The 21,354-nt window shown below is 30.2% G+C and overlaps 1 protein-coding gene across 1 annotated transcript in view; it reads left to right on the top strand.

Annotated features, from left to right (window-relative positions):
• LOC106464543 overlaps window positions 1-21,354 on the top strand; it is a 90,107-nt gene that overhangs the window by 24,165 nt on the left and 44,588 nt on the right. The window contains 17 exon segments of the mRNA XM_013924687.2: window positions 3,531-3,637; window positions 4,032-4,247; window positions 5,243-5,341; window positions 5,659-5,789; window positions 5,957-6,167; window positions 6,753-6,895; window positions 7,788-7,992; window positions 8,390-8,559; window positions 8,759-8,930; window positions 11,040-11,219; window positions 11,522-11,887; window positions 13,069-13,245; window positions 14,695-14,802; window positions 15,639-15,733; window positions 16,455-16,676; window positions 20,065-20,227; window positions 20,568-20,759. Coding sequence (XP_013780141.1) covers window positions 3,531-3,637; window positions 4,032-4,247; window positions 5,243-5,341; window positions 5,659-5,789; window positions 5,957-6,167; window positions 6,753-6,895; window positions 7,788-7,992; window positions 8,390-8,559; window positions 8,759-8,930; window positions 11,040-11,219; window positions 11,522-11,887; window positions 13,069-13,245; window positions 14,695-14,802; window positions 15,639-15,733; window positions 16,455-16,676; window positions 20,065-20,227; window positions 20,568-20,759 — 2,957 coding nt within the window.

Below are 21,354 nucleotides of genomic sequence, written 5' to 3'. Positions count from 1 at the left end.
GGTAGATACACCGCGAGTTCTATAAAAAGAGTGAAAGAAGTAAATTTCATAAATATCTTTAACATTCTAAATTATAAACCTGAACTTTTCATTATCCTAACAACGTATGATCAAGTTTATGGCATTTTAATAGTCATTAAACTTGATCAAAGGTAAGATTTGCGAAGTTACATCTCAAGTGATTCTTTTCATGACTTATACTTGTATTGGGAAGAAGTCATTTTGCAGGGGTAATATTACATGTTTGTTGGGAACATCGATGGTTAACTATGCCAGAATAGTATTACATACGTTACTTTTGATACTTGCTATGAATAATGTATCGTGACATTTTTCTTTCTAGTCTGTCTGTATTAAAACAGGAAATTGGTACGTTTTAAGTCCCATATTTTCTGTTCAGTTTCAAATCACATATATACGACATTTTACTGGAAATCTCATCCTTAGCAGCAGTTTAGGTGAACAGGGGTTAAACTGTCAGAACGAAGTCCCCTAATAGACGTTCCTAATTTTGAACTACTAACCAGAGGAAAGGAATCCGTCCAGCAGCACTCACCACCACAGGAGTTTTGTCCAGCTCTTTGAGCCGAATGACTCTCATTTTTGTAATGCGTCCACAGCTGAATGTAAGGAACGTGATCAACGAATCACCTCATGAACCTTTAACTTTTCAGTCTGCAGCCAAACACACTAATCACTAGGCTACGCTTATCCCAAACATTTTATAACATTAGTGAAAAGAAGGGGAAATTAGATAAGAACTTGCATACTTCATAAGTGTTTGTATAGATATAAGATTTGCTGTAACGTAAGTGTTTGTATAGATATAAGATTTGCTGTAACGTAAGTGTTTGTATAGATATAAGATTTGCTGTCACATAAGTGTTTGTATAGATATAAGATTTGCTGTAACATAAGTGTTTGTATAGATATAAGATTTGCTATCACATAAGTGTTTGTATAGATATAAGATTTGCTATCACATAAGTGTTTGTATAGATATAAGATTTGCTGTACCACCGATGACTTCCTACGCTTGAAGATCTAAAGAGAATAGAATCCTTTATCACCATAAATTTACAATTATTATTTCCCGAGAAAACGATGATCTGGTTGATATACCCGAGAAATACCTAATACTTACAAAAATGTATATATATCAACATAGTTTAAGACTATTTCTCTCTCTACCTACGTATATATGCATGTTTATGATATATAAATGATAAATTTTGAGATAACCTACATATATATATATATATATATGTGTGTGTTGTAATACAGAGTGATGGAAAATATAGCGCATACTAACATTATTTTAAGGCATATCTTTGTCTCATTTAGTTTCTCTTTTTTATATTTTGCTCTAATAATTGATTGGGGTGTTATTAACCTTCCCAGATCGTGTGATCTTCTTATGTGGGGATCCTGTATGTTCTCCTGGTCTGAAAACATTGCACTTATATTTTTGGGGAAACGTCAAACACTCGGTGTTTGTCACACGCCCGAATAACCTGAAAAAAAGTCATGGAGAAAATCATAACAGCTTACACAATCGTAACATCACGAATGATACAGAAGGTTAGAAAGAACATGAGCGAGAAAGTGACATTGTGTTGTGAAATCAGCAGTGCACTTTTCGAACAGCTATAAGGTGAGTGTGACGGATTTATTATTATATATTTATTTAAATATCGACGTTCGTTTATATTAAATTTATATTTAGAAATATGCATAACGTATACTGTTAAATATGTATTGCGAAACTCCCGCCTATTCTCTAAAGTTGTAAAAGATTCTCGAGTGTAAGAATCAACAATATGTGTATGTACGTAAACGTTTAATGTAGCTTTGTATTGTTACGTAATCTGAATTTTCTAGAAACTCTCCACATGCCTATAAATATAACCAATGCGACGCGCCAAAAAAGAGTATCTATTATTGGTTTGTTATAGTTGGTATGCTATATGTTTCGGAAGCTATAACTGTGATTGTTATAACGCTTATCAATCGGAACACTCCAGATATTTGATCAGGAGCTATTACAAATTTCTAACATTACAAATCATTTAACTTCAGTCGATTCTCCTCGGACATTAGTATTTTTACGAAAACATTATATAACTTCATCATGGAAAACTCGGCGTGTGTGGCTGGTGGATAACGAAGAACAAAGCTAGCTAGCTCCCCGTTAAGCTAATGCAATTAAACTGCGTGAAATATTTTACAAATGGGCAAATCCTACAATTAAAAAAATAATTGTTTTCAGGTTCACGAAAACCACAGATTAACATGTCTTTTACCAATCAAGGACGAAATAATGTATCAGTACTAAAAAAAGTTGTTTAACTAATAAAGCTGAACATTTTCATGCAATTCGCTTTTGTTTTGTTTTTCTTTTACAGACTATATACCATTTTAAGAGTACAGGTTTAGTAGTTAAGGTTTAATTAATACTTACGTGTGGGACTGTGACTTAATAAGAATAAGAATGGTTTTGGCAACTGTTCCACTTCTAGAAATATGCATACTTTCGAACTGTACATTTCATTCCTTCAACTTCAACTAGAACACCTGTGTTAAGTTTAATGAAGTAGTCTGATTACTGAATGGAAGCAGAAAGTAACGACAGAATGGTGTCAAGGACAGAATAACTTGAAAACCAAGCTTAGTTACAGTGTGTTGTTCTGAGAAATATATGGGTAGAAGAAGAAATTTACATTAAGCATACGCGAAAAATGCGTTATTTTATCAGGATATCATAAAACAAATTTTAAAAATATTGATATTTTGATGTTTTCTATAGTAATATTATTTTCCATATGATAATACCTACCCTCAAAAGTTAATACTCAACATTGTACTCAGTTCTATGTTATTATTCTTAATATTGTCAATATTGTGCAGAATGTATATATATATATATTATCTTGAACATATAGGGACAAAATATGTGTAGTTTTTGTGATAAAATAATTAATTGAAGTTTCCCCCCTTTCTTGTCCGATTAACGACTGTTTGTTGTTGTTTAATACAAAGCTACACAATGGGCTAACTGCACTCTGTCCTTCGTTGGCTATTTAAGGCCATGATATAACTTTAACGATATTCATTACATTTTTCATATGAAATCGGTTAATTTCTATCGGAATTTTAAGGTCACGATATATTAGATTAATTTATCAAGCTATAATTCTATTTGGTTATTCCAAAACTAATATATAATCTAAATAATCTACGACTCACTCTTATTTCATTCATATTTCTTAGCCCACGAAACTGAATATCTGACTGTAATATTTAAGTTGTCTCTTATGTTACACTAGAAGAGTATTATGCGTTTAACTTGTTATATCATTCCAACACAAGTTAGTAAACTTTACACATCAATACAGTTATCCCATTTAAAATTCAGTTTGCATTAGCGCTGTTTATCAGTTACTTTATTCCCTAAAAACTATAAAATAACCAACCGACCTGTATCTTACACAGCATTATATAAAGGCATTGTTTTTATTCATATTCAACAGGTACGGCAGCGAGCTCGTTCTTATAACCGAATATGGGCAGAACAACTACTCTGGCTCAGTGGCTGCTGAAAGTCTTAGAAGTGTGGGTCAGGTGGCCTACTGGATAGGTTTGTGATTTTATTATATGTTCTTGAAAAAGAATACGAGTTGTTGGCGAGTTATATTATAGCCAATACTAGCCCGCCATCTACTGAATAATCTGTACATTTGTGAATACTAGGGATATTATTACTCAAAGTTTTACATTGGTGATTCAAATATTAGTTGTTTATACAAATATGTTTATATTATTTAAATTAAATCATATTTTCTTAAAGTTGTATGTAATCACAGTTACAGGTATTAAAAAAAATTACATGTAGTGTTTTCAAATGAACATATAAATAAGTATAATTTGCTTTTTAATCCATAAATAATCACCTTCTCATATATTTTTCAAAGAAATATAGGGAAAATAAGATATATTTGTGACTGTAAATTATAAGAAATATGTATCTGCAGGCATGAAATCTGTTGACGATTTGTCTACGAATACCTTGGAATCAGCTGGAGGTGACTTTATACCTAAATATGTCGGATTTTGGTCCTGGAATCAGCCCAAACCACGAGATGGAAAATGTGTTCTAGCTCATTTGATTGGAAATTCTCAGGCTTGGCAACTAGCCCCATGCGAAGCATTGCTTCCGTTTATGTGCCAACTTAATAGTTGCCCAAAAGGTGCTTACCTTATATTATTTGAAAATATAATGTACTGTGTATGTATAAATAATTATGATACTTTATTAACTATTTATGCTTATAGCATTTTCTTTATTTTCGAACTTATTAAGTGTTTAACGCCACTTACGTCAAATATTTAGCCTAGCACAGGAGCTTAAGCGTAACGTAAAATGATAATAATAATTATAGTTATAGCTTATTTAGTTAATCTTATTCACACCATAACATTAACAGTCGTTGTTCATCAAAGCTTATGATAAAAATAGCGTTCAAACCACTACTATATTGTATTTTACTCCTAGTTAGGTTTATGAACCCCAGTATTGTACGAAAGGACTGGTCGGCCCTGCATATGGCAAATGTAGTTTGGTTGACATGCTATAATATATTCTTTATTTTCACTTTTAAGTTCTTAGAATTAAGTTTAATACAAAGTAACTTTATGAAGACATAAACTTAGATGAAATTTTCACTTTTACTAAAATGTTAACTTGCAAGCTTAATAATTATATTAATAAAACTTAAAGGCAACTCCAAAAGGAAAAGATCTGTGCAGTATAGAAGTAAGCTGTCATCATTAGTTTATGTTTTCTGATATTGAACCTGTAAAGTGTAATATGATTTTAATAAACTTTGCTGAATTCACTGCATTAGTACATGGACTTATAATTTTACATGAAAAACTATTTATTGGAGTGATTGTTTAAAAAAATTCCAATTTATTATCATGTTGTTACATATATAATGTAAATGTGGATTTGGCATAACTGTTTAAATTCAAACTCCTCTGTAGCTAATAGCATGAACGTTTTTTCAATCATAATGAAATTAGCTCATTTTATATTTGTAACTATTTTAGATTACTGGCTGATTAGACCTGCTCTAACTGCTTCTTTTCAATAACTAGAACTACACAAGGTCACTATTTTGACTATTTTTTTACTATTCTAAAATATTATTAAGAGTTTACGTAATTCATTTTTTGCATATAGGTTCTTTTGCATGCAGTAATGGACAGTGTATCAGTAGCCATTGGCAGTGTGATGGAGAAGATGATTGTGGAGACCAATCAGATGAGACTGAGTGTCCAAGTAAGTCACCCTGTGTGTTCCATAGATGACAGTTACAGTAGAATGTTTGAGTTTTTAATATTATCTCAATGATCTCTATCATATACACCTATAAGCTATATATATAAATATGCAATTTGAACATAGCTTAATCAACAATTATATTCATCATACTTTTAAAATAATAAAAAAGTAAGGATTTTTATTCTGAAGTAAAAAAAATGTGTATAATATTTTTAAAAAATGCCATTAATCTGTTGAAATTTTTATTTCTTTTAACTGTAAAAACGAAAATAACTATATTAGAAAAATGTATATATCATTATTATGTTTTTTAGATTCTTGTCACTTTTATCTTCAAAGTTCTGGAGACTCAGTCCAGTCTCCTAACTATCCAAACAAATATGCATCCAACTTGGATTGTAAGTGGACTCTTGAAGGGCCGGTTGGAGCAGGAATTGTCTTACAGGTGGGTTAAAAAGCAGAGACATCTGTACAAAAGGGTAAAAATATCTTGGAAGTGCATAAAGCATATATTTTGTCTATTAAAGTATATCGTTAATCTTCTATGCATATAAAATGATGTCTGAATTGAAATTTCCATGTATGAACATAAATTATGTTTTTTTTTTATAGTTTTCTGATTTTGAGACAGAGGCCAACTTTGATACCGTACAAATCTTGGCTGGTGGTCGTACTGAGGAATCAAGTGTTTCCCTTGTTACTCTGTCAGGAAGGGAGGACCTGAGCTCTCGATCATTTGTGACAGCTTCTAATCTCATGATTATAAAGTTCAGATCTGATTCCTCTGTTGAAAGAAATGGATTCCGTGCTAGTTGGAAAACAGGTCATTCAAATATAACATTATAATGTACTGCATTTATGTATGATACTGTCTATCAAATGTAATTAGTTTTTGGGATGTATTTTTTATGTGCTGTCTGAGCAATGTAAGTAATGAAAACATTGTTACATTGGTTTATTTTAAGTTAGTTTATAAATGCAGTTCTGTTGTATTAAGCACCTTGGAAATCTTTTGATGCTTAATCTTTCAATAAAATCTGATTAAACTATTTCCAGGATTTTTAGAAGTCTTAAAGAAACTTGTTAATGCTGAGGAATATTTATAAAATGATTAACATATTTCACTGTTGAAAGAAAAAAAGTTGCATGCTTAGGTAAAGAACTAAATTAACTAAAATAAAAGAATAGATTGCATTATAACTTCACAGTTAACAGACTTCACATAACATCTAAAATTAAGAAGAGAAAAAATGCAAACTATAGTAAACACAAGTGGATTCTGTCAGTGTCAAAATCCACGCAAATGTGTAGATTGCATTATAATTTCACAGTTTACTTGTTGCTGTTTTTTTTTTAATAACATAAGATGCACATTACATTAAATCGAAATGATGTCTGTTAATTTCAGAACCCATAAAGTGTGGAGGAGAATTATTTGCTCAAGCAACAGCTCAGTTGCTCACGTCTCCAATGTATCCAGATCCATACCCTGGTGGCTTGGAATGTGTGTACATCATTACTGCACCTCAAGGTCGCATCATAACACTTGAGGTAAAATATGTTGTCATAAAATTTATTCTAAATATATAAGAAAAATAAAAGTGTTCAGTTTTTTGTACTTGTGTGCTATTATAGCTTTTTACTTTGTTTTAATGTGTGGAAGAAATAAATGTACTTCATTTACACAAATTACTATTTTATGAATGAAAATAAAAAACTATATCAAAGAGGCTACATACATTACAGTTACTACTGAAATAAAGCTAAAGTTATTTTTGGATGATATTTACTTCATACTTAGAATGGGAAATGTTAGGTTTTAGTGAATAAAACATTAACTTATCAGGTAGTACCAATATAGAGTTTAAACATATTAATCTTAAAAGATGTTTTGCTTAAGTAATGAATTTGGTTAGTTTAAAACTATTAACTTATAATGTTGTTTTATCTCTGAATTATATCAACTTATGAATCTGGTCCATTTATAAAATGTATTAACTTTTGAGTTTCATTAGTTTATAAAACATATTAACCTGTGAATATGTTTTATGTTCTTTTTTTTTTTAAGTATAAACATTATATAGCTGTAAGGCCAAAATTGATTTTCTTCTTTGCTATTTATCTTGTTTTTACACATTATGAATTGCTTTTTATTTATAATAGTTATACACTAGTATTTGTTTTTCTGCATCATTTTATTTTATTTTCTCCTTCATAAAATATCATGATTCTTCTTCTTGTATTTCATAGTTCCTCTTGCTTATTTCCCTTCTGCTTGAAAGTTAAGTATAAAATGTAATGACTTTTCTCCTTGTAATTTCTTAAAGCACTTTACTACTCTATATTGTAAATTTTAGTTTACTTTTTTCCCCTTCTGATTTTCAGTAGGTAAAGCTTAAGGAATTATACATCATGATCACTATCAATATGGTTTATATTAAAGGTGGTGGAGATGGACCTAGAGCTTAACAAAGATTACGTACTTGTCCGGGATGGAGCAATGCCATCTGATCCTCTTTTAGCAAAGTTGTCAGGTAGCTCACAGGTTGTTCCTAAGTTCACAATGTCAACATCAAACAAGATATATCTTTATCTACACACAAGTTATGGAGACAGCAGGAAAGGATTTACTATCCGTTTTAGATCAGGCAAGTTTTCAATTTTCTTCATTTCACAAAAGCTACAGAGACAGTGGATAAATTACACTTATTAAATTGAGATTAGGTAATTTATTCATTTTATTCTAAAGCCTAAAGAAATACAAGCCAGAAGCTTATGAAAGTTATGAAAGCATTGCATAAAGAAATTGTTTCATATTTTCTAATGAATATTTAAGGAAGAATATGTTTATATATAAAATTACCTTCTTTCAAATGCAAGTTATTATAGAAATGTGGGAAACACTGTTCACTTGTCTTTTGTAATGTTTGTTGACATTTTAATGGAAAATATATATTTTAAAACAAATTAGAAGCTAAATATATTTGAGTAAATATTTATATTTGAAATAATCAGTAATGTTTCCAATGGTTTCTGTAACTGTAGGGTGTGAGGTAGAGATGGTAGCCTCATCTGGAAACATCTCTTCACCAGCATTTGGTGTAGTAAATTACCCAAGTAATCAAATTTGCAAGTACAGTATCACCCGACCTGAGGGTGGATCAGTGTCATTAAGGTTCACTCATTTTGATGTTAATGGAGATGACTATGTGGAGGTTAGTCTAGTCTTTTGGACTTGTAAAAAGATTTTCTTTTCCATATAACAATACTTACATATATAAGAAAAAAAATTAAAATGCTATATTTGAAATTGATTGATTTGGAAATTAGTAGAACTTTCTTTTTTAAAATTTATTCCACAGTATTAATAAAAACGTCTTTTTTCTCATGATATTCTTGAAACTTTAATACCAGATATATGATGGAACAAATCCAGAGGGAGGTGTTCAGCTCCACCCAGGTGAAGGTTTCACTGGAAAATCTCGACCCTCTCTGACTCTAACAGCAAGTTCAGGCCACATGATCCTGCTCTTTAAAAGTAATCCTTTACACACAGCATCTGGATGGAAAGCAAGCTTTAGTGCTGGTAAGAAGTTTTTTTGAAGATACAAATCATTATTAATGCTTTATTTTTTTTAAAGCTTCTAAAAGGTTGCACAAATTAAAGCATATTTTCATAACCAATTACCTTTGTAAAAATATATACAGAATCTCTAAATTTGTTTATAACCTCTTAGATAGTAGGATTTATTACTTTCATTAATGTTTTTGGTAAGGGTTATTCATGTAGCCCTTAACATCATTTGACAATTTTACTTAAACTTTGTATATTTATTCATTCAAGATACATTTAAAAACACATAAGTTATCCATTTAGAACATTGTTATGACAGTTGTCTGCTTCTATGTGGCAAATGCTTGTATCTTTTCATATCTTCATATATCAAGTTGATAAATCTAAAAACCTGTGATGGAAAGCAAAGTGAGAATATATTACAACATATCAACCACACTATATTTGCCATATCCAATGCCGATGAGATAAGTTGTTTGATGAAGTCATATGTTCAAATAAGGTTATATTGTGAACATCCTAAATTTTGCAGAATTATGTATGTTTCAGTATACCATTGTTTATCTAAATTTTAATTTTGCTTTTTTGAGTTTTAGTACCTTGACTTCAAGTATAGCTTAATTACAATTAAATCTGCATGTGTAGTGTCATTCTTATTAAAATTAAAACGATTTTACTGAAAGATTATACTGAAATTATGTTTGTGGTTTGATTTTTATTTGTTATTTAACATTATTTATGCTTGCTTTTAAAGTTTTAGTAAGTGCTATATTTGTATGCACTTGCTTAAGCTAATCTGTGTGATCAACACTGAGCTGCTTTTGTATCTTAACCTCTTTAGATTAGCACCACATACGTCTTTGCACACAATCAGAATAGATGTATTTGAAAGTCTGAACAGTAGCATCAAGAGCAGTAGCTTTGTATTTGTAGCAGAAGAATTAGCAATTTGCTTACGGATATTTAAACACATTTCAAATTTGTCTTGGTTTATTATACTAATTAATAAATTTAACTGTAACTGATATCTTAAATCGGGCAACCTGAGTTGATTGTATTATTAAATGTATAATGGCATTATTATACTATATTTGTTGTCATATTTCACGTTTTCAGTTTCAATGATCAAATAAATTCAGAATTTAAGAAAAAACTATGTGTGTGCATGTTAGGGGGTAGGGTAAGGGTTTGACTGGCAGCCCTCAAACTCCAGATCTGCTCATGACCTATACAGATGCCTGCTTGTTCTCTTATTTTTGAATCCACATTCTCAGCTCTTGTTACATAGTTGCTAACTATGTATTGAAGGCTGATTTATGCTTTATTTTACAAATCTCACTTTATTGGTAATTATTTCAACCTTTAACACCCCACAAAACATGACTATTAGCCTATCCAATCATCTGAGTTTAATCATTAATTACTTTTGTATCCTGGATATGGTGGTAGTGTTGAGATTAAATTTTAAGTCTTTGTGGAAAGGCTGTGTTATTCCCTCATTAAAGCTTCCCCTGTATTAGCGTTTGAATAAACTGTTTCAATGTTTTCCAGAAGGATATCCAGATTTTCCTAGCCATTATACTGAGATAACTCAATGTTCTATCAGTTAGGTGGATGGTAAAGGATTATTTTACACTTTCTTTTCTTCACTCGTATGGTTCATATCATATTAATTTAGTATTATGATATTTTCTGGCATGATGGGCTATTACAGATTGGTCATTATTAATCTTTTATGTCTGTTATATTCCTCAATTCTGATGTTTATTGGTCTATTTGTTTCTCCAATGTATTGAAGTCCACATTGGAAAGGATGATGTTAATCGTGTTTTTGGATCATTAAGTGGATTGGTGTGGTGTGTGTGATTTTCTTTCTGCTTATTCCTGGTGTTTATCTTCTTTATTTTTCTTTATCAAATATTCAAGGTGTCTTTTGATTTCAAAACAAAGATTATATTCCTTTTTTGAGATAACTTGTCTAAAGACTATATACACAGTCAAAATAATTGATTAATCATTAACCTTAGGCTATATATAGGCTGTTAACCATGACATGGATTACTATCTGATTGCCACAACCTTACTGTAACTACATAACATATGTTAATTTACCATCCAAAGATTGCCCACAGCTGCAAGTTGGAGAAGGAGCTTTTGCATCAACTAGAGATACAGCTTTTGGTGCAAAAGTGACATATACCTGCCCTGTTGGTCAAGAGTTTAGCAATGGAGAAACAAAAATTGTAGCTCAATGTATGCAAGGTGGACATTGGAGTACGGGGTACATACCAAGCTGTCAAGGTTTGTTGACGTCCATTAATGAAAAATTAAGTAACATTCATTTTTTAAGTTGATCTTAAAGTTATTCTACTGAAATACTATGCTGCCATTATTTGTGGATGATTGAAACAATATGATAAAAACTAAAAACAACGAGGCTAGAAATTATATTTTAGTTATGCAATAGCAACAATTTCAAGATATTTAAAAATGTATATTGTAATTAGTGGAGCAAAAGTATTAGTTTTTATAATTGCGTGTTTCAAAAACCTTTTTTATGTGTATGAAAGATGGTATACAGAAGCTATTATTTTATTTTTCAGAACGTTATTGTGGTCCAGTACCTCAAATTGACAATGGATTTGCTGTAGGAGCTACCAATGTCACATACAGAGGTCATGCTACCTACCAATGTTATGCCGGTTTTGCATTCCCAAGTGGTAAGCCTACAGAAATGATCCGCTGTGCCGAAGATGGTCAATGGCGAAATCTACCAGTGTGTCTTGCTTCCTCATGCCCTCCTCTACTTGAAACTCCTCATGCTTCTCAAACAGTCCTTAGTGGTGGTGGACGCAGCTATGGCACTGTTATCCGTTTTGAATGTGAACCAGGCTTCTACAGGATTGGTGTTCCTGTCATTGTTTGTAAAACTGATGGTCAATGGTCAGGACCACCCCCTAAATGTGAACGTATGTTTGTACTTGTTTTGCTACAGTAATTAAGTTAATTCATAACATATAAAGGAATAAACTGTGAATCTTAATATTTATATCATTGCTAGATGTAGATTTTATAATATCTAGCTTTAGAAGCCTCAAACTGAATTTGTAAAACTGGAACCCTTGAAGGAATCTAATGTTGTTTTTTGACAATATGAAGATACTCGGAAGTGCTATATAGATAAGTCTCCCCCACTTCCTCAGTCTTAAAAGGGACTCTGCCTTTGGATTAAAAAAATAAAGGAAATAAAATGTCATTTTCTTTTGTAAATGATTTATTAGTGAGTTTGTAAATGCAAGGTTATGAATAATATAACTTGCATATTTGACAGCTTTAGTTAAAACTCATGAAACATTTTTTGCGCATAGAAACTAAAACATTAAGATACCACATGTTAAAGGTTACAATAGATGAAAGTCAAATATTTGGTAAAATAGTAATAAAGTCCATGGACATAAATTACCTTTGCTTTGTTCATTAAAACTTTAATATGTTTTATTATCTTTTTTTTTTTAGAAAATAACAAATGTATAATTAATTTAGAGGAAAAAATGCAGTATAAAGTTGTGACTAAGATTTGTCAGAGGTTATGGTTTTCTTTTAATCATTGTGTCAACTTTTATTTTCAGTCTAAGCACAAAGCTGCACAATGAGTTATTTGTACTTTGCCCACTACAGAAATGAAACTCCAGATATTAGTATTATAAACCCTAAAACTTACTGCTGTGTCACTGTGGGGTCCTGTGACAAGTAGATTATTCATTATTTTAGTAGGATATATGTGTCAGAAGTGTTGGAACCAGGGATGCTGTAGCTTCCCCACTTTTACATATTTGGCTTATATAGCAATTGTAAATTATATTATTATATTAATTTTGGGGAGGGGGCATGACCACAGACCCCCTCCCCCCAGATCCCTAGATTGAGATGCCTTCGGCAGCACAAAAGCTGCTTTTACCAGCCTATACTTTCAATCTCCCATTGTAAAATCTGCATGGCTAGCCAAGCACCTCCACTTTGCAACTCCTTCCTACACTATTGCGTGTGAAATGCCAAAGAGAAACGGAATGCCAATTACCAATTTGTTATTTATCTTAGTAATTTTGATATACATAAATGTAATAGATATATTGTTTTATCCAACAACTAGGTGTTCAGTGTCTTATTCTCCCAGAAATTAAGAATGGATTTGTTGTCGAACCACAAAGAAATTTTTTCTATGGTGATGAAGGGAGAGTTCAGTGCCATCGAGGATTCAGACTTGAAGGAAATGCAGTCATAACTTGCGGTCCTAATCAAACATTTGTTAATTTACCAAATTGTGAAGGTAAATTTAAATTTTCTTTTTTGTTATTTATGTATCTTACATTGATGCAATTACTTTTTGTTGATATAGATTGAGTCAAAGATTTTGTATTAGGCAAAAGCAAACATTTACAAAAAAATGTATGCCTATTTTATTCATTTCTAAATTTTAAAATAATATTTTAATTTCTAGAGGGATTCATACTTTTTCCTGCTTCTCACCTGTGCTTGGATTCAAAAGTTTACACCAATAAGCTATAAACAGAGTTGTTTTAATATGCTTGGCCTGTTACCCACCAGTGGCATGTCTTAGACTAAACCTCAGACTCATCATTTCCAGTTGTCCAAAGGTTTCCCCTTAGAATCATCTGTTAATAAAAACAAAAATGGACCCATTAGTGCCAATTTTTAACCAATTTTTAAGTTTTGGTCCATCATACATTATTATCATTAGTGTAATCATTTCAACCTTTGACCTATCGGTGTCATCTATTATAGACTCAACCTTTGATCCATCAACATCATCTGTTACAGGCTCAACCTTTCATCCAATAGTGCTATTAGTTATGGGTTTAACTTTTGATCCCTTAGTGTCATCTATTATAGGGCTTTACCTTTGATTTGTTAGTGTCATCTGTTGTACCAGTCTTTGATTCATCAGTACCATCTTTTATTGATTTAACTTTTTAATCCATAAGTTTTATCTGTTAGTGGCATTATAGACTCAGCCTTTCGTCCATCAGTATCATTTGTTATATCAGAAAAATCAGAACTTGTCCCTTTCATAAATTTGCTTGACCCACAGAAGTCAATAGATACAAAGCTCCATCTCCACCATCTGTCATTGGCTTGATATTTGATTTATAATGTCATCCATAATAGACTTAACTTTTGTTCCATAAGTGCCATCTTCTTATAGCTTAACTTTTGGTCCATCATTGTCATCTTTCCTGATAATATGTCCTAACACATATGTAATTTGATGTGAATATAGTACATAATCCACAGTTTGAAAGTAATTTTCTCTGTTGTGTTTAGTATATCAATTTATATTTTCATTATCTATTTGAGTTTTTTTTTTTCCTGAAACATGAATTTTCCACTCGGTTTCATGATGCTTAATTTATAATAAGTTTTTGTTACTATTTTTTCATACTGAGCAAATTAAATGCCAATGGATGATAGAGTTCATTAGAAACATAGTTGAGCTCTAGTGTTTAAAATTTTAATTTTGGAGAGCATTCTTAGATTCAAAGTAATTAGTTAGAGCACATCTGTAAAGATTAAGACATTGTTTTGCTTTTTACATAATGTACAGAGTAATTCTAATAGAATTATTAATATTCTTTTGTTATTGCTATGTAATAAGTACCAACTTGTCATATTTGCATAAAATATGATGAAAATTTCTATATAGCTTTATGAACTAAGTTGAAAGGTTTGTTAAGGCATTAAATACTTTTATTTTCAGATATTAATGAGTGTTCAGCCACATCGTGTGATACGGCTTCTACTGTCTGTACGAATACTGCTGGAGGATTTTTCTGCAAGTGTAAATCTGGATTTGAACCAAACTTTGGTAAGATACATTATTCATAAGCATTCAGCAACAGTTACAAGTGTAAAAATAGTCATTATTGAGATTTTTTTTCTTACACCATAACTATGAATCCTTTAGTATGTTTCATATCCAAACTAGTTTATAGGATCATAAGTAATAAGAAAAATAATCAGTCTACTTTTAACATCCTAAAATTTTTTTTCTGTCAGATCTATATCGGGCACAAAATGTTTAACTGTTCCTGAATTGGATGTATGACCAAAATGTTGCACAATAAAATTATGTTTTACAATTCCTACTACTCTGAGAAGAGCACTAGAATTTTATCTTTTTGTTTATGAGATATTTAAACATTTCTTGGGATCTTTGCATGTGCTTAGTGTAATTATTTTTGTTCTACCTCAAAAAGCTTTCATTATACACTTGATTTAACAGAATTTAAACAATCAAGAAAAAATATTAGTTACATAAGATATTTTAAAGAGGACTGGACCTTTGTCACTCAAACAAAATGAAACAACGTAAGAGTTGGGCTTAGTAATTCACAGATTGCATCATAAAGAATATAATCATGTTAAATAAAACATTTATGTACTTAAAATAAGTGATGTTAGCTTTCAGTATGTGATCAGTTCTTTTTAGTAAAAAAAAAAAATTATGTATAAAAGTAAACTATTTTGCCAGTTTTTTTAAAACAAAAGTTTTAGGTCTGTGGTGTTATGTGATTTTTTTTAAGAGATTGAAAGTACCTTTTAAATGATGTATCTTATTTAACTTTAAAATTTTTTCACAATCAAACTGAATTCGTATTTTTGCTTTTACTTATTTTGTATCTATCTGCCTTCTTGCTATAGACTGTCGACCAGTTGGAGATCTTGGTATCAGTAGTGGAACAATTCCACCTAACAGCATTCGAGCTTCAGGAACTGAAGCTGGTTATAGTAAGAATGTAAGTTTCATATCTTTACTACTGTCTATTTCTTATGGCTAAACTATCTTTGAAATGTGCAAATGTTCACATCTAATTGCAGGATTTAATATCATTCATTTAGTTATAAGAAAAAGTCATAAACATGTATAGTTTTTTGTGCATTAAAATGTGTAGTTAAAAAAAGTAATTTACATTTTATGTGAAACATTTTTTGTACATTTTGCCTTCTTTTTCTCAGGAAAGTAAAACTTATAACTGCATCATAAACAAAACTAAAATACTGTTGATTGTTTTGTTGATACTGAATATTTCTAAGAAATTGTAATTAGGAAAATAGTATAAAGTGTTGTGCTTTTTGTTGATTAAAAAGATTATTGTATTCTTTAGAACTTTAAACATTTCAAATAAAAGTAACTAGTAAAACAGAAGTTCTGTAGTTCAAACTAATCATTTCTATTCATAATTATGGTCCATTTGACAGTTTTCATTTGATTTTTTTTATGATATACTTTTTTGATCATGTTTATTGGATTCAAAACTAAATATAATAGTAAAAAAATTTATAGCTTAAAGCTGAAAAATGTTTTTAGATTTAACCAAGTGTTACTGATAGCAAAAAAAAAAGTGTCTCTCAGTGTATTATATACTTTATTATTTATTTTACTCTCATTTTCAAGATTTGGCATACCAAAAAGCTTATTTTTACTTGTAAAGTATAATAACTACTCAATAATTTTAGGCTTTACGACTTGACAGTCCTGGTGGTTGGTGTGGAAATATTCATCGGGAAGGGGAAAACTGGATCCAAATTGATTTGAGAGCCCCAACAGTTGTGCGTGGCTTTCGTGTCAAGTCAGTTCTTCGTGATAATGGGTCTCATGCATTTCCACTCACGGTGTTAATTCAATATACAGATGATCTGACAGATATATTCAGAGATTACAGAGACTCTGAAGACAAGGTATGTTATATCTTGCTTCATTTTTATTTTGTTACAAAGTTTATTATAACTTCTTATGAATACAGTTATTAATTTTCTTTTTGTTTTCTCTGATATTTTGTTTATTCTTTTGTTTAATTGATTGATGATAGTTTGGTTTCATACTGATTACAGTTTGGTCTCTTTCTCTAAGAAATGATATTAACTTGTTGGAAAGGATTCAGAGAAGCACTTCTAAGATGGTTTTTACTATCTTATGTGAATAAATTAAGATCTATTAACTTATTTCCCATTGAAGTTTACAAGATTATAAATGGGATTAATTAGATAAAGGCCTGTGAATTATTTATACTTTATTCTGTAAATGATAAGACAAGTGAACACAAGTTTAAGACCTGGAAAATACAGACTAAACTCCATTTAAGACAGATTTGTTTTTCTAACTCTGTGACTGGCTTATAGAAAAGTCCCCCAGTGGAAAAGAGGTAAGTTTATGAACTTACAGCACTAAAAAAACAGCTAATAGAAAAAGTTGCACTCAACAGTAGTGAGGGCCAACACTTTACAATTTCCTGAAAAATAAAGGGTGGGTTTAAGTTTTTATTTTTCCTAAAGGGTGAGTCCTGAAGGAGCAAATGTTAAAAAGTACTAATGTAACATTTAAACCTAACTTAGGAATCGGTAAAAGTTTCAAAAACACTTCTTTTCATCTTCATTCAGTAGTTGGGCAAGATTACTTTCATGAATTAACGTGCACTTCTCAAGGTTTAACATAAGTTTTACTAAAAAAAATAGAAACATTTAAAAATTATTCTTATGCCTTGTATCTTAAATCCAATTTTTGTTTAAAGCATTTTTATGTATTCAAAAATTAAAGATAAGCTTGTATCACTTTATTTAGCCCATTTGATAATGTAAATAAAGTTAGAAACTTAATTTCTAAAATAAATCTTACATATTGTTAAAAAAAAAGAGACCAATATGCTTGTTAGTCATTGAGATTCAAATAAATAACTTTGGTTATTTATCCACAACACAAAAACACAATTTCCAAGTTTTTTACATCTTGTATAATGTAATAATATAAATGCATAGATTGTGTAGAAATTAGCAACAAAGCTATAAAATATTTAGTTTTTACATCATGTTAGGGTTGCTATGAACTTCAGAAATTTAGAAAAGTCATGGAATTTGAAAAAGGGATCAACAACTAAAGGAAAATTGTGGTCACATCCTTTTATCTTTATTTTTGTCACAGAACTTGTATCCATCTGTGATCTGTACTGCTTAGCTGTGCCAATTATTGGTATATTTTCAAATAGTCTTCAAAATTCTCTCTGTGTTATTTTATGTGATAATTTTCTAATTTTATTTTATAAATAAATATGCAACATCTTGTTGTCTAGTATCAAGTCATGATGTTGTTATCAGTTTTTTTCTGTGGTGCTCCAGTTTGAAGTATATTTTGAAAGTATATACTGTAGAAGAGTACGACATTTAGTATTTGTATGCTATACAATAACTATTAACTATGAGATGTGAAAATTGCATATCATCTTGTGTTGTATCTTTCTACAAAAACTGTGTATCCTTGAAATGTTTAATAAAAAACAGGGTAGCTATCTTCTTTTCAAATTTTTTTTATCTGACTTTTTAGGTAAACTTCCAGATTTTCCATATCTGCACACAAACATTTGTATGACACACACTGATATTTCAACTTTTCCTCAGAACTCTAACTAATTAAAACAATTTAGCTTTCAATCTGGTTATACAGGATAAAAAAAATATATATATATGTTTAATACATAAAAATTAAAAATGGTAATTTCGAACATGTTAAACTAGGTGGAAATTGTCTGCCAAATTCGACCTGAAATGTTTCTTTCTGTAATTGGTCTAGGCAAGAACCTTAGCTCCTGTTTCACAAGATAATTGTTTTGTATCCTACTTTACCTTAATGTAGTTTTATTGAGCTCAGACAAATTGTTCTCAATGTATGAAAACAGAAGACTTGTGTCTGAGAGAGCCAGGATTTGCTAGTGATGTTCCATCTTTGTTGTATTTCATTTTTCTGTTATTCTTGCTGCTGGTCGTGTGTGTATTTCTGAACTCTAATTCAATTACTCATCAATGAAAGCTCATTTTTGTTTTCTTTATTAAGCAGCTTATTCCCCTAAATCATTCATCTTTATAATTTTATCCTACTTTATATTTTTAAACCATTACAAATCACTAATCATGTCCTTCTGCATTCTAGGTCCTTAATTTGTTGTTGTTGTAAAGACTGAGTGATTGTTTGCTAGGTTTGACATTGGAATTACTAAAACTTCATATTTGCACAGTTTTTGTAGAAATTGCAGTACAGAGAGACAGCATTTATTTTACATCTTACGATAGTTACTCCAGTTCGATACATTTTGTGTGAAACTTGGCAACACAAAATTAACAATGTATTAATATTTGCATTTCATATGAGGACATCAAAGTTACAAAGCTGTTTTGTAAAAAATTGCATCACAAAAAGAGAATCCTTATGTTTTTACTTCTGCTAATAGTCACTCCAATGGTATATAGATTTATAACACAGAAAAATGGTATTTTTGCATTTTTTATCAGTCACTTCAAAGTTACACAGTTTGTGTAAAAATTGGCAACACAATAAAGGACAATATTTAGTTTTGATATTTTATATTTATACAAACTTGCAAAACAAAAACAAAATATTTAGTTTTCAAATTTCATATTACTAACTTCTAAAGTACCAGTTCTTTTAGAAATTTGCAACACAGAAAGATAATACTCTGTTTTACCTCTCATATTAATTCTTCCAGAGTTCTCAGAATTAAAAAAAAATAGCCACTAAAAGTTATGTGATATTCTATAAAAGTTACAATGCCAAAAACCAGAAGATGATCTAAAACACAAGCTTGAGTTGCTTTCTCTGGAGCATTATGAGTATTAAAACGTAGACTCTTTTTCAATTTAACACTGATATTCATATGATGGGTGAGAAAAGAGAAATAAAAAATAAAGCAGTTATTATATTGATCTAATTTCACATTTTTGAAAACCAGAGGTGGGGCTTAGTATTATCTAAAAGCATGAAAAGAATTTGCAATTCTTCTTAAAGTGTTAATAAAATTAGGAGATTATTCTCAAAAGAAATTATTATCTTCAGGCTTATTTAGAGTGAAAACATTTAAAATGTTTAATACACTCAAATAGAACTTTCAAGTAGAAACATTTAACAACTTATGATACTACTACTTGAATTTTACAGAGAGTAGAAAAGCAAAAGGTACCAAATGGGTCCACTAGAATATACATATATTGTAGTTTGTAAATGTTATTAAATTTTGATCTGTTTTAAAGTTGTACTTCAAAATAGCTGCTATTTGAATTTCAGCCTGTCCAGTTCCAGTTGAACAGTAATGGAGGTTCAGGATTATCAGTTGTAAATCTACCTGTTCCTTTAGAAACACAGTATATTCGCATTGTTGTCATGGAATTTGTAATAGCTCCTTGCCTGCAGCTTGAATTGATGGGTTGTTCTCGGCAGGACTGCTTAGGTAATTGTGCCTTGTTGCAACTAATTTTTATTCCTGTTGATAAAATTAAGCAACTGTAGAAACAGAATGTTATTTTTTTCATGCATTTAGTAGACTTCATTTTGTCTTTGCTGTTGAGTTCTTTTATAAACTTAGTAGTTAGGCACCAAAGCTAATTTTAATTCTAGTGAACTAAGCACAACATCAAAAATTATCTTACACAAATTCATTATTTATTTAAAATTAAATGTCTATTAGGAACAAGTTATCAAAATATGTAAATATTCTCAAAATTGATATAGTAGTGTTCAATATTTTAACAGAAAAGACACTGAATTTCTTGTGAATAATTCTCTTGTAGATGTGAATGAGTGTTCAAGAAACAATGGAGGCTGTGATCAGCGATGTATCAATAACCCAGGAGGTTTTAACTGTTTGTGCAATGTTGGCTATGAATTGTACACTAAAAATGGTACCAGTGGTTTTTACATTCCACCTAGTGAGACAGGGTTAAAGGATGGAGATTTATATCAAATAAACAAGACGTGTGTTCGTAAGTTGATTATATATGCCTTTTTTTTTTCTTACCACATGCTTGTAAGCTGATTAAACGATTTCATCTCAGTATTTGTTAATGATTTGGTTAAACAGACATTTTACTTGGATTTTATTAATTACACATTACATTGTCCCCATATATGGAGCACCTTCACACTGAAATAATGCTTTTGCTTATAATGAAACATACAAATATCTAAAAATATGTTTTTAAATTTTTTTTTACTTAAATATATAAGTTTCTAGCACAATTATTAATTCAAACTGTTTAGAAAATAATTTACTATTTCTTCAATTATTCTAACTGCTAAATTAAGTTTATTTTAAAGCAGAAACTTTTGTTCATTTTCTCTCTTTTTTTATTGTTTTGTGAAGGTATATAATTTATCTGTATATTTTTTACCCAAAGGTTTTTCTTCTCTCTTTTTAAGTGATGATGATATTGGTAGTATTTTTGTTTCAGGAACTATATTTCGTCTGTATTTTCGACCACCAAACTTTCATTCTCTTGGATATAATGAAGATGTTTTATTATAATAGGAACTACAATTTATCTACATTTTTGCCAAGGAAACATGTTCTTTCTGTTT

Source organism: Limulus polyphemus, unplaced genomic scaffold (genome assembly GCF_000517525.1).
Source record: "Limulus polyphemus unplaced genomic scaffold, Limulus_polyphemus-2.1.2 Scaffold1682, whole genome shotgun sequence".
Taxonomy (NCBI): domain Eukaryota; kingdom Metazoa; phylum Arthropoda; class Merostomata; order Xiphosura; family Limulidae; genus Limulus; species Limulus polyphemus.
Note: the sequence above shows the minus strand (reverse complement) of the source record. Positions and strands in the feature narration are given on the sequence as shown.